This window comes from Malaclemys terrapin, chromosome 15, assembly GCF_027887155.1.
Source record: "Malaclemys terrapin pileata isolate rMalTer1 chromosome 15, rMalTer1.hap1, whole genome shotgun sequence".
Classification (NCBI taxonomy): domain Eukaryota; kingdom Metazoa; phylum Chordata; order Testudines; family Emydidae; genus Malaclemys; species Malaclemys terrapin.
The window spans coordinates 256,486-269,901 of record NC_071519.1 but is presented as its reverse complement, the minus strand read 5'-3'; the positions used below and the strand labels follow the sequence as shown (position 1 = coordinate 269,901).

At 67.0% G+C, this 13,416-nt stretch overlaps 1 protein-coding gene across 1 annotated transcript; it reads right to left on the bottom strand.

Annotated features, from left to right (window-relative positions):
- Window positions 1–2,113: 2,113 nt before the first annotated feature.
- Window positions 2,114–11,464, bottom strand: GPC2 (glypican 2). The gene is made up of 10 exons (XM_054049469.1): window positions 11,390–11,464; window positions 9,817–9,975; window positions 8,331–8,641; window positions 6,874–6,954; window positions 6,053–6,218; window positions 5,712–5,842; window positions 5,356–5,496; window positions 3,114–3,250; window positions 2,728–2,903; window positions 2,114–2,449 (listed from the first exon to the last, which is right to left on the bottom strand). The coding sequence occupies exons 2-10, from the start codon at window positions 9,923–9,925 to the stop codon at window positions 2,199–2,201; spliced, it is 1,503 nt and encodes a 500-aa protein (XP_053905444.1). The 5' UTR covers window positions 9,926–9,975; window positions 11,390–11,464; the 3' UTR covers window positions 2,114–2,198.
- Between the last annotated feature and the right edge of the window lie 1,952 nt (window positions 11,465–13,416).

Here is a 13,416-nt window from a genome sequence, read left to right as displayed (position 1 = left end):
TCCCGCCCCAGAGAGTCACCCCCCCGCTGAGACCCGCCCCAGGGGAGTCACACCCCCCCACCCCTCCTCCCGCCCCAGAGAGTCACCCCCCCGCAGGGACCCGCCCCGGGGGAGTCACACACCCCGCAGGGACCCGCCCCGGGGGAGTCACACCCCCCCACCCCTCCTCCCGCCCCAGAGAGTCACCCCCCCGCTGAGACCCGCCCCAGGGGAGTCACACCCCCCCACCCCTCCTCCCGCCCCAGAGAGTCACCCCCCCGCAGGGACCCGCCCCGGGGGAGTCACACACCCCGCAGGGACCCGCCCCGGGGGAGTCACACCCCCCCACCCCTCCTCCCGCCCCAGAGAGTCCCCCCCCCGCAGGGACCCGCCCCGGGGGAGTCACACACCCCGCAGGGACCCGCCCCGGGGGAGTCACCCCCCCGCAGGGACCCGCCCCGGATCTACATACACCCCCATGGAGACGGGCCCTGAGCCAGCCCAGCCGCCCCGGGGGAGTCACCCCCCACCCCGGAGAGTCCCCTCCCCGCCGAGCCCCGCCCTGGGGACTCCCCCCGCGCAGGGATACAGGGGGCGGGGCTGCTCCTCACGGAGACCCCACCGCACCTCACGGCCGTTGCAAGGGCCGTTGGGGGGGGGGGGTCGCGCGCTTAGAATAAGGGAAGGGGAGTCACGTGGGGTGGAGCCTCGCGCCCCCTTCACCCACCTAGTCAGCGCGGGCGCGCGCGCCGCTCTAACGGCCGAGTTCTCCGCAGCCTCGGGCCCAGCGCGGGAAACGCTCCGGCCACGCCCCGCACGAGGAGCCCGCCCGCCAACACTGCGCAGGCGCGGAACCGCTTCCCATTCCTTCCCAGCGGCCTAGCCCCGCCTCCTCCCAGCCCGCCCACTCCCGCCGGCCCGGCCCCAACCCCTGAGCGGAGACCACGCCCCCGCCGGCCTCTGACGCGCCCCCCGCCCTCGGGGGAGAAGCCCCGCCTCTCCAGCCAGCTGTGCCCCCAAAAGCCCCACCCCTTCTCCAGGCTCCGCCCCCTGGCAGCTTAGACCACGCCCCCTCAGAGGGTTCCTTGTGAGATAAGCTCCACCCCTTCGCAGATGAGACCCTGCCCCATGGGAGATAAGCCCCACCCCTTCCCTGACTTCTTTCCTCCCCCCATCTCCCAGGAGCCTCCCCCACCCTAGAGGTGGCTGCATCTCGGTGCTGGGCGTGGGGCCCTCCAGCCTCCACACCCCACCCTAAAGGGGCCACGTCCCAGCGGTGGGTCCCCCTGTGAACAGCACCTGCCCCACCCCAGAGTAAGATGCTACCAGAATGAGAGTCAATAAATTAAATGTTTTATTGTGCGATATAAAATGAAATTAAAAAAAAAAAAAAAGACAAAAACCAACACGGAGAAAGTCATCCAAACTTGTTAAAAAGAGGTTCGTTCACTTAAAAAGCCAGATCAGCGTCTACTGTACATTGTGCTACAAAACCCCTCGTGCCAGGCCCGGGAAAGTCACCCCACGCCCAGCCCAGGGGACGCTGCCCCCATGCCAAAGGGGAGCGGCCTGGCTACCCCAGGCCCGGCCCCCCCAACAGGGGCGCTGCGGGGAGCGGGCCAGGAGCTCCCACCCCACTCCCTGCCCTGCTGTAGGGCGGATACTGGGGGGGGGGAGGGGTGAGCGAGACCGAGACCCGCTGGGGCTGCTCAGAGCTGGGACCGCAGGGCAGAGCGAGCGGGGGTGAGGGTAAAAGATGTGTATGTTCTGGAAAGAGTAGGAAATAAATCAGTCCTGCCCCCGCTGCCCACCCTATAAAAGATTAATCTGGCCGTTGCCTCATTAAAAAAGAGCCCCCCAAATAAATACACCCTGTAAAAAAAAAAAAAAAAAAAACATAAAAAAATAAAAGCTCTGTGTGGGGCCCGTGCCCTGCCCCCCCGGGTACATTCATCCATGCTCGGCCTGGGGCCTAACTAACCTAGCCCCCCTCCCTCCCCTTGGCAATTTCCCCTGGGGGGGGCTGGATAAACCTCACCTCCTAGCCCCCCCAAACCCTCCCCTCCATCCCTCCTCCCCTAATGCTACTTTCCATCTCGCTCTCCACCCCCCCCGGCCCCCCCCAGTTCCCCAGGCTGGGGGAGCCCCTGGAAGAGACGAGTCCCCCCCCAGCTGCACCCCGAGTGAGGGATCCCCATACATTCGTGGCGCCCGGGGAGTTACTGCCCCAGCAGGGGCAGTGCCAGGGCAGGAAGCAGCAGGAGGGGGAGGGCACGGCCCCCCCAGGAGGCAGCACGGCTGCTGCTGCCCCCCATGCGGTGGTTCTGCCTGGAGCCCTTGCTGGGCCGGTCCTTGCGGTGCGAACGGGAGTCGGGGGGGCGGGACCCCGAGTGGCTGCTGCCGCTGCCCCCTCCAGCCGGCCAGTCCTCGCTGTACCGCTCGCCCCCTCCCGAGCCACTGCCATCCTCATCTGCAACCAAAGCAAAGGAGGGGGGCGTTAACGACACGGGGGCCCCCCAGCCACGCCTCCCGAGGGGGGTTGCAAGGGCCTGGAGAGGGTGTTTATGGGGGACACCAACCCCCCCTCCCAGCCCTGGACCCCAGGAGAACAGATGACGAGGCACTCGCCGCCCGGGTCCCACCCCCATCACCCAGGCGAGCGGGGGGCCAGGAGCAGAGTCCCTCCAGGGAATGCCCCAGCAGCCCCCCCAGCCCCCAGGGGGGCCCCCACCCGCCTCCCAGACTCACAGGTGTCCTGGAAGTCGAGGTCCCGGCCCCCGTAGGCCCCCTGCAGGCGGCTGGTGGCCACCCGCAGCTGCAGGATGTGCTGGCGAGTGAGCAGGTCGGGCCGCCCGATGTCCACCTCCACCTCCGGGTTATTGATCTGATTCACCAGCCCGTCCCCCGTCACATCCGGGAGGTACCTGGGGGGGAGGGGGGAGTCAGAGACAGCTCCACTCCCAGCCGGAGGGGGGGCGGCAGGGGCACCAGCTGTGGGGGGACGCTCCCGGCACCCCAAGCCCTGGCCTCTCCGAGAAGGGAGCGCCGTGGGGCAGGAGCGCTGCCTGTGGGGGAAGCTCCCCCCGGTCCCCCCTCATTTTGCCCAGCCAAGCCTGCCCCGGGCGCCCCCTCACCTGCCCCGGGCCTGCCCGTTCCAGCACTTGTCCTCGTCCGTCACGTCAGCCGCCACCTTCCCGTCGCTGCAGAGCGTGTGGGGCAGGGTGACCCAGAACCCCCGCATCAGCCGCAGCTTCTCCTTCACGTCTGTCACCTGGGGGGGAGGGGAGGCGGATGGGATCAGTGCCCATGGGCCAGCTCCCCAGGGTGGGCTGGGGGACATGAGCCCCTACACCCCACCCCGGGGGGAAGTGGGGGGGGGGGGGTTTCTGTAATATGCCTCTGAAGCCTGTGCATCCCTCAGTTTCCCTCCGCGCACGTGTGAAAGGGTTAAGCCTGCTCTTGGGGTGAGTGCCAGTGGCCCCATCTCAAAGGAGAACCCCACAGAGGCGACGGTGACCCCAGGGGACCCCCCAGAGGATGGAGACTGTCCCCCGCCTCTCGGCAGTCTGGGCCCCAGCCCCAAAACCCCACGATAACAGTCAGCTCTGTGTTTTCAGGGAACCAGGGTGCAGTGTCCAGCCTGTCTGACTCATGAGGGACACCCCCCCGCCCCTCCTTGAACCAAAACCAACCAGAGAAAAGGTTTGCAGACAGCAGTGAAGGGCGGATGGGAGACGCACCTATACCCCTCCTGACAAGGGTGACAAGTTTAAGACATCCCCATTTTCAAACAGAATGGAGAGCAGAGACAACTCCCCATGCCTCATCTGCATGAAATGGGACAGGGATTAGCATAAATAAAGAACAGAGAACCGCAGGGAACTCTGGGACCAGAAAAGCAGGGACGCACTGCATTATGGGAATTTCTGCTCCAGATGTTAATGGACCTACTCCTGCCCACACCCAGCTCAGCAATTATCAGACCAATTCTAGTATAATGAATCCTTGATTAATATCCAAAACTCTGCAGCAGCCTAGTTGCATTGGAGCTCCCTGGGAAAAAACACCACCCATAGCCAAGAGTGATCAGCTCCCAGCCTCTAGCCTAAAGAAAACCCTGGCGTCATCAGTTTACCCATAAACAAACCAAGTGTTCTCCCTTGAACCATTGTTGTTTCCCTACAAAAACCCCTACCTGTGCCCAAGTCAGGGTTCTGATGCTTAGATCCAAGCTCTGCATCAGTTCCACTGGGACTCCATCTTCTCCTGACGGATCGTGCTGGGGGCTCTGCCGGTCTCCGCTGGTCTCCCTGAGCTACCACCATCACCTTGGAACCCCAACCAGTTCAAGCCTCATGGAGTGGGTAAAACCCCCCTTCTTTCTCTCTCTGTCTTTTCCTTTCTATCTTAGGCATTAACCTTGAATAATGTATGTTATGTTGGTTTAGCTCTCCTTGTGTAGTGATCACTAGTATTCAATAAATAACTTTGTCGTTGAAATTCCTGTCCAACTTGTATGGTTAAGCTGGTTAGAATCATAGAATATCAGAGTTGGAAGGGACCTCAAGAGGTCATCTAGTCCAACCCCCTGCTCAAAGCAGGACCAATTCCCAGCTAAATCATCCCAGCCAGGGCTTTGTCAAGCCGGGCCTTAAAAACCTCCAACGAAGGAGACTCCACTACCTCCCTAGGTAACGCATTCCAGTGTTTCACCACCCTCCTAGTGAAATAGTTTTTCCTGATATCCAACCTGGACCTCCCCCACTGCAACTTGAGACCATTGCTCCTTGTTCTGTCATCTGCCAACACTGAGAACAGCCGAGCTCCATCCTCTTTGGAACCCTCCTTCAGGTAGTTGAAGGCTGCTATCAAATCCCCCCTCATTCTTCTCTTCTGGAGACTAAACAATCCCAGTTCCCTCAGCCTCTCCTCATAAGTCATGTGCTCCATCCCCCTAATCATTTTAGTTGCTTCCCTCTCTCTGGCTGAACTTTACTCTTTTGTGATTTTAGCTTCCCCCATATACTCTACAGCAACGCTTCTTTTACCTAAGCTAAAGATCCCTGCAGCGCCCAAAATCCTGTAGGGTTTGCTCATCAAGTTGGGGGTTATTACCGGTGCAATTGTGATGCGAGAGTGGGGATAGGGACGTGCTGAAACTGGGACGCATAAGGGGTCAGCTTGAAATTGCAGATTGACCCTGTCCGCTCAGATTGCTCTGTGTGTGCGCGCGTGGGAGGGTGGTGGGTGTGTGTGTGTGTAACACCCGGGAAGGGCACTCCTCCTTGGCGGCTGGCTCAGTGGGGCAGACCTCACGGGGGGAGGGGGCTCGGGTACGCTGCGGGGGGGGGGGGCAGCGCTACGGGGGGTCCGTACCAGTCGGTCCAGGTTGGTCCCCGCAACAGTGGTGGGCTTCTCCTCGGGCGGGTAGGTGCGGAAGCGACGCTTGGTCTCATCCCGGGCGGCGCGGCGGGATCGGGCGGGCGCCGGGCGCGGTGTCCCGCAGCCCTGAAACACCTGGTGGGGGCAGGGGGAGAGATGGGGTGCTGGGGCCAGCTCAGAGCCAGCCAGACCCCCCCCCCCCCCCCAAGCGCTGCAAGCTTCCCCGTAGCAGTGCCCCCGCCCCCCCGCCGCGAGCTTCCCCCAGCAGTGCCCCCCCGCCACAAGCTTCTCCCCGGCAGTGCCCCCACCCCCAGCGTTGCGAGCTCCCCCCAGCAGTGCGAGCCCCCGACCTTGGCCGAGGTCTGCACCCCGTTCTCCTGCAGGTACATGATCCCCTCTGAGATCTTCACCCCGATGGAGTCGGCCGCCAGCTCCACGTTGAAGGGCCCCTCCAGCCGCTCGGCCACCTGGATCAGAGCATCTGGGGGGTGGGGGGGGGGGGGAGCTGAGTTACACCATGGGGAAGGGGGAGCCCCCCCAGAGATCCCCCCGCCAGTGCAGCTCCATGGGGGGCACACACAAGCCGGTAGCGGGGGCAAAGCCCAGGCGGGGAGAGTCCACTGAGTAGACTCCCTCCCCCCCTTACCCCATGCCCCCCACCCAGCTCCCCCCCAGCACCCCGGGGTCTCACCGAGGAAGCGGTTCCACTCGGGGTCCAGCTCAGCCGGGCGGGCCAGGCAGCCCTTCATGACGTTGAGGCAGAAGGCGTTGCAGGGTTTGAGGGCCGGGGTCCCGCGGCACAGGGGACAGGAGGACATGCGCATGGCGGCCCGCAGGCACTCCCCGCTGGGGGGCAGCTGGGGGGACACGGGGGTCAGAGAGGGGACCCCCCAATACACTGCACTGGGGGGACACGGGGGGCAGAGGGGACCCACCCCCTCCATACACTGCACAGGGGGGGAGACACAGGGGCAAAGAGGGGACCCCCCATACACTGCACTGGGGGCACATGGGGAGCAGAGAGGGGACCCCCCCCATACACTGCACTGGGGGGACACGGGGGGAAGAGGGGACCCGCCCCCGCGGCCGGCATTCCCTGCTGGGGACCCCAGTGGTGTCGATGGGTGAGCCCCAAGTGGCCCCTCAGGCTCTGTGGGGTGGGAGAGGAAAATCTAGTGGGTCCCCAGGCTCTGGGTTGACTCCAAAGGGCAGCCAAAGGGACAGAGAGAGACCTCCCCCAGCGTCCCCACCCCTCTGCCACCCCCTACCCCACAGCCCCCTGCCCCCCCAATGTCCCCCCTGCATCCCTACCCAACAACCCCTCTGCCCCCGCCATCTCTCCCACCAAGGCCCCTCTGCCCCCCCATGCCTCCTCTGGCACCCACCTCCCCCCACAGCCTATTTGCCCCCCAGCTCCCTCATGCCAACCCCACAGCCCCCCGCCTCCCCCTGCAGGCCCACCCCACACACCCGCCCCTCTGCCCCCCCACACACACACCTCCCCACACTCACTTTGGAGGCCTTGGCGACCACATCACGCCCGGTGGCCAGTCCCTGCACGAAGGCCCGAGCTGCCACGAACGCCCGCGTCACCTGGGGGAGACAGGAGGAATGAGGGGAACACCCTGAGGCCCCCAAAACCCCCAGCTCCCCCAGAGATCCCCCCAGCCCAGAGCCCCGAGTCCCCTGGCCACACCCCAGAGCCCCCAGCCCCCCGGAGACCTCCCCAGTGCCCTGGCCACACCCCAGAGCCCCCAGCCACCCGGAGACCTCCCCAGTCCCCTGGCCACACCCCAGAGCCCCCAGCCTCCCGGAGACCTCCCCAGTGCCCTGGCCACACCCCAGAGCCCCCAGCCACCCGGAGACCTCCCCAGTCCCCTGGCCACACCCCAGATCCCCCAGCCCCCCCAGTCCTCCAGCCACACCCCAGAGCCCCCAGCCTCCCGAAGACCTCCCCAGTGCCCTGGCCACACCCCAGAGCCCCCAGCCCCCCCAGTCCTCCAGCCACACCCCAGAGCCCCCAGCCTCCCGGAGACCTCCCCAGTGCCCTGGCCACACCCCAGAGCCCCCAGCCACCCGGAGACCTCCCCAGTCCCCCAGCCACACCCCAGAGCCCCCAGCCCCCTGGCCACACCCTAGAGCCCCCAGCCCCCCAGAGACCTCTCCAGTGCCCTGGCCACACCCCAGAGCCCCCAGCCCCCCAGAGCCCTCCCCAGTGCCCTGGCCACACCCCAGAGCCCCCACCCCGCCGGAGACCTCCCCAGTCCCCTGGCCACACCCCAGAGCCCCCAGCCTCCCGGAGACCTCCCCAGTGCCCTGGCCACACCCCAGAGCCCCCAGCCACCCGGAGACCTCCCCAGTCCCCTGGCCACACCCCAGAGCCCCCAGCCCCCCCAGCCACACCCCAGAGCCCCCAGTCCCCTGGCCACACCCTAGAGCCCCCAGCCCCGCATAGCCCCCAGCCCCCCAGAGACCTCCCCAGTGCCCTGGCCACACCCAGAGGCCCCACCCCGCCGGAGACCTCCCCAGTCCCCTGGCCACACCCTAGAGCCCCCAGCCTCCCGGAGACCTCCCCAGTGCCCTGGCCACACCCCAGAGCCCCCAGCCCCCCCAGTCCCCTGGCCACACCCCAGAGCCCCCAGCCCCCCAGTCCCCTGGCTACACCCCAGAGCCCTCACCCTGCCGAAGACCTCCCCAGTGCCCTGGCCACACCCCAGAGCCCCCAGTCCCCCAGCCACACCCCAGAGCCCCCAGCCCCCCAGTCCCCTGGCCACACCCCAGAGCCCCCAGCCTCCCGGAGACCTCCCCAGTGCCCTGGCCACATCCCAGAGCCCCCAGCCCTGCATGGGGAGCTGTGAGAGGACACCCAGGGTCTCCCCTGGCTCAGCCCCTTGGGCCCCAGGTAGCCCCCAGCCCCACAGGCCGCAGCGCTGGGCCCAGCCCGGGGGTGGGGGGATACGGAGTCTCACCTGCAGGCGCAGCTTGCGGGGCACGTCCCCGAAGGGCCGCAGCGCCTCCCCCTGACGCGCCACGCACTCCAGGTACTCGGCGGGGAACTGGTACTGGGGGTTGAGCAGGGGCAGCATCCGCTCCAGCAGCCGGGCCCAGAACTCACCCAGCGCCTCGTCCAGGCTGAGCCGGGCGCCCTGCTGGTGCCGCCGCAGCTCGGCGAAGAGCCCCTGGAAGAGCCGGGCGTTCTGGGCGTACAGGCGGCCATAGGTCTGCGTGAACATGGCCTGCAGCCCCCGCTCGGCCGCTGCCAGCAGCTCCCGGAAAAACTCTGCACGGGGGGTGGGGGAGGGAACGGGGAAAAACCCCAGGAGATGTCAGGCAGATTGAGGGGACCCTAAGCCCCTGCCCCCCCGTACACGTCTCCCGGTCCCTGTCCCCATCGCGGTGGGGGCTCCTGGGTTACAGCGGAGGGGGCTGGGAGCCAGGACTCCTGGGTTCTCTCCCTGGCTCTGGGAGGGGAGTGGGGGCTGGTGGTTAGAGCAGGGGGGGCTGGGAGCCAGGAATCCTGAGTTCTCTCCCCGGCCCTGGGAGAGGAGTAGGGGCTGGTGGGTTAGAGCAGCAGGGGCTGGAGCCAGGATGCCTGGGTTCTCTCCCTGGCTCTGGGAGGGGAGTGGGGGCTGGTGGTTAGAGCAGAGAGGGCTGGGAGCCAGGACTCCTAGGTTATCTCCCCAACTCTGGGAGGGGGGGGGGGGGGCTGGTGGGTCAGAGCGAGGGGGGCTGGTGCCAGGACTCCTGGGTTCTCTCCCCAGCCCCGGGAGAGGAGTGGGGGCTGGTGGGTCAGAGCAGAGGGGGCTGGGAGCCAGGACTCCTGGGTTCTCACCCTCGAAGCAGCGGTGACGCGAGGCTCTGGTAGGGGTGTGGGGGCTAGTGGGTCACAGTGGGGGTGCGGGGTGCCAGGACTCCTGGGTTCTCACCCTCGAAGCGGCGGTGGCGCGAGGCTCTGGTAGGGGTGTGGGGGCTGGTGGGTCAGAGCTGGGGGGAGGGGGAGGGGGCTGGTGGGTCACAGCGGGGGGGGTGCCAGGACGCCTGGGTTCTCACCCTCGAAGCGGCAGTGGCGCGAGGCTCTGGGAGGGGTGTGGGGGCTGGTGGGTCAGAGCGGGGGGGGGAGCCAGGACGCCTGGGTTCTCACCCTCGAAGCGGCGGTGGCGCGAGGCTCTGGGAGGGGTTTGGGGGCTGGTGGGTCAGAGCGGGGGGGCTGGTGGGTCAGAGGGGGGGGGGTGCCAGGATGCCTGGGTTCTCACCCTCGAAGCGGCGGTGGCGCGAGGCTCTGGGAGGGGTGTGGGGGCTGGTGGGTCACAGCGGGGGGGGGGCGGGAGCCAGGACGCCTGGGTTCTCACCCTCGAAGCGGCGGTGGCGCGAGGCTCTGGGAGGGGGGCTGGTGGGTCACAGCGGGGGAGGCTGGGGGGTTAGAGGGGGGGGGTGCCAGGACGCCTGGGTTCTCACCCTCGAAGCGACGGTGGCGCCAGGCCAGGGTGCTGGACAGGAAACTGGCCCCGTCCTCCACCAGGGCCCGGAAGTCCCTGTCGCTCTGCAGGCTGAGCTGTTCCTCCATCTCGCTGGAGCAGCAGGTGTAGTCCTGGGGGCAGATCCGCAGGTGCTCCCCTGGGGGGGGGGGGGGGGGGGGCAGAGAAAGCCACCAGCAGTCAGTGCCTGGCCATGAGGGGCCCTCAGCTCACCCCACCCGCACAGAAGGAGGGAGGGGCAGTATACACAGACCATCTCTCCCCCCCCCCCCCCCATGCCCAGACAACTACAGCTGTCCCCAGCCCCCCCCCCAACCATCTGATCCCCGCGCCCAGGCCTTGGGGGGGGGGGTGGGAGGGAACCAGTGTCAGATGCTTGGGGGTGCAGGGGGTAGCTGGGGGGTGGGATTTAGCTCATATGGGGGCTACAGGCTTGTCCCCCTGACAGACCTGCCCGGGGGTGGGCTGCTGCCCCTCCAACAGGGGGTGTTTACTCCCTGGCTGGAGGGGGAATTGGGGCAGGGGCTCAAGCCTCAATGGGAGCAGGATGGAGGGTGCCCCCCCCTACCCGACATGAGCCCAGGGGGAGCAGAAACGGGGGTGTGGTGGGGAGGGGGCAGGGGGTCCCATGTGGAGTGCATTAGGGAAGATGCAGGGGGAGCCCGGGGAGCACATGGGATGAACTGGCTGCAGGATGGGGATGCAAAGAGGAGGGTGAGTGGGAAGGTCGGGGGGGTGCAGTGGGGGGCCCCCACGAATGGGGTGCAAGGCAGGGGGTTGCAACGGGGATGGTGCAGGGGAGAGGTACAGGGGGACCCCAGGAGGTGCCCTGGCTGCAGGATGGGGGTGCAAAGGGGATGGTGAGTGGGGAGTGCAGTAGGGGCCCCCCCATAAATGGGATGCAGGGCAGAGAATTGCAACAGGGATGGTGCAGGGGGTAGGTACTGGGGGGGATAGGGGGATCCCAGGGGTGTATTGGCTGCAGGGTGCAATGAGGAAGGTGCAGGGGGACCCCAGGGGCGGCTATGGGGGGTCCCATGCACAGGGTGCAGGGCAGGGGGTTGAAACGGGGATGGTGCAGGGAATAGGTACAGGGGGACCCCAGGGGGTGCACTGGCTGCAGGGTGGGGGATGCAATGAGGAAGGCACAGCCAGCGACCCAGGGAGACTGCTGGGGGGGCCACAGGGAGGGTGCACTGGGTGCAGATGCAATGAAGAGGGCACAGGGAGACCCCAAGGAGGCTGCTGGGGGGGACCCCAGAGAATACTTGCTGCACAGGAGTGTAGGGTGGGGGGAGTGCAAAAGGGAGGCTGCGGGGAGGGTGCACTGGCTGCAGGGGATCCTGGCGGGCAAAATTGGGTGCAAGGTGGGGGGTACATTGGATACAAGATGGGGGCACAGGGTGCAGGCTGGGGGGCGCATTAGGGGCAGGCTGGGGGGGGCACATTAGGGACAGGCTAGGGGGGCGCATTAGGGGCAGGCTAGGGGGGCGCATTAGGGGCAGGCTGGGGGGCACAGGGGGTGCATTGGCTGCAGGCTCCCCCTCCCTTACCCGAGATGAGGGCTGGGGGCACCGCGCCCGGACCCAGCCCCCGCGCGCCCAGCGCCCGTCGCGCCTCGGCGCAGCCCCGCGCCCCCGCGGCCGCCCCCGGCCCCGCCGCCCCCAACAGCAGCAGCAGCGGCAGCATCGACGGCGCAGCCCGGCCCGGCGCCGGCCCCATAGCGCGAGGTGAAGGGCCCCGCGGGCGGGGGAAGAGCGGCCCGGCCCGGCGAGGGCGGCGCGCGGCGGCGGCGAGGCGACCCGGCCCGGAGAAAAACGGAGCCGCCGCGTCCCCCGCCGAGCCCGGACCCGGCCCCGACCCCGGCGCAGGCAGCCGCCGAGACAATGGGAGCGCGAGCGGCCGGGGCGTCCGCGGGGCCCTAGCGCCCGCCTGTTTCCTGGGGGCGGGGCCCCGCTAGCCCCGCCCTACCCCCCGCTTCCGGGGTGCCCCTCACTCCCCCCAGCCCTGGGTTCCCTCCGCTCCCCTCCCCAGCCCTGCCGGTGCCCCTCACTCCCGACCCGCAGCCCAGCTGCACATTCGGGCATTAGGACCCAGGAGCTGCCCAGGGCCCGGGGGAACTGCCCGGACAGGCTGCAGGGTGATGGGAGGGGGAATGTGGGGGAGACCAGGGCGGGGTCTCTTCCCATCAATCCCTCTCCCCTTTATCTGCCTGTTCCTGTCCAGCTCCAGCTAGCCGTACACCCCCGTCTCTCCATCCCCCTCCTCTATCCCCCCCACACCCCTATCCCCCCCTACCCCCTCCTCTATCCCTCCACGCCCCCCATACCCCCTCCTCTATCCCCCCACACCCCTATCCCCCCATACCCCCTCCTCTATCCCCCCACACCCCTATCTCCCCATACCCCCTCTCTATCCCTCCACGCCCCCCATACCCCCTCCTCTATCCCCCCCACACCCCTATCCTCCCCATACCCCCTCCTCTATCCCCCCACACACCCCTATCCCCCCATACCCCCTCCTCTATCCCCCACACCCCTATCCCCCCATACCCCTCTCTATCCCTCCACGCCCCCCATACCCCCTCCTCTATCCCCCCACACCCCTATCTCCCCATACCCCCTCCTCTATCCCCCCCACACCCCTATCCTCCCTATACCCCCTCCTCTATCCCCCCACACCCCTATCTCCCCATACCCCCTCCTCTATCCCCCCCACACCCCTATCTCCCCATACCCCCTCCTCTATCCCCCCCACACCCCTATCCTCCCCATACCCCCTCCTCTATCCCCCCACACACCCCTATCCCCCCATACCCCCTCCTCTATCCCCCCCACCCCTATCCCCCCATACCCCTCTCTATCCCTCCATGCCCCCCTCGCCTATCCCTCTACACACCCCTATCCTTCCATATCCCTCCACGCCCCCCTCTATCCCCCCACACACCCCTATCCCCCCATACCCCCTCCTCTATTCCTCCACACCGCTCGCTAGCCCTCCATACCCCCCTCCTCTATTTCTCCATACCCCCCATCCCCCTCCTCTATTTCTCCATACCCCCATCCCTCCAAACCCCCTCGCCTATCCCTCCACACACCCCTATCCCTCCATCCCCCTCCTCTATCCCTCCACATACCCCTATCCCTCCATACCCCCCATGCCCCTCCTCTATCCCTCCATACCCCCCATCCCCCTCCTCTATCCCTCCACACACCCCTATCCCTCCATTCCCCCGATCCCTCCATCCCCCTCCTCTATCCCTCCACACACCCCTATCCCTCCATACCCCCGCATCCCTCCATACCCCTCCTCTATCCCTCCATACCCCCATCCCTCCATCCCCCTCCTCTATCCCTCCACACACCCCTATCCCTCCATACCCCCATCCCTCCATCCCCCTCCTCTATCCCTCCACACACCTCTATCCCTCCATACCCCCGCATCCCTCCATCCCCCTCCTCTATCCCTCCACACACCCCTATCCTTCCGTATCCCTCCTCTATCCCTCCACGCCCCCCTCTAGCTCTCCATACCCCCCATACCCCTCCTCTATTCCTCCAAACCCCCTCCTCTATCCCCC

Excerpts from the sequence above, each read along its gene's own strand:
- GPC2 (XM_054049469.1), bottom strand. The coding sequence starts at position 9,925 with ATGGAGGAACAGCTCAGCCTGCAGAGCGACAGGGACTTCCGGGCCCTG. Across the intron at positions 2,904-3,113 it reads AACGGGCAGGCCCGGGGCAG|GTACCTCCCGGATGTGACGG; the intron begins GTGAGGGGGCGC and ends CCTCCCCCCCAG. Across the intron at positions 2,450-2,727 it reads CCTCGACTTCCAGGACACCT|ATGAGGATGGCAGTGGCTCG; the intron begins GTGAGTCTGGGA and ends CTTTGGTTGCAG.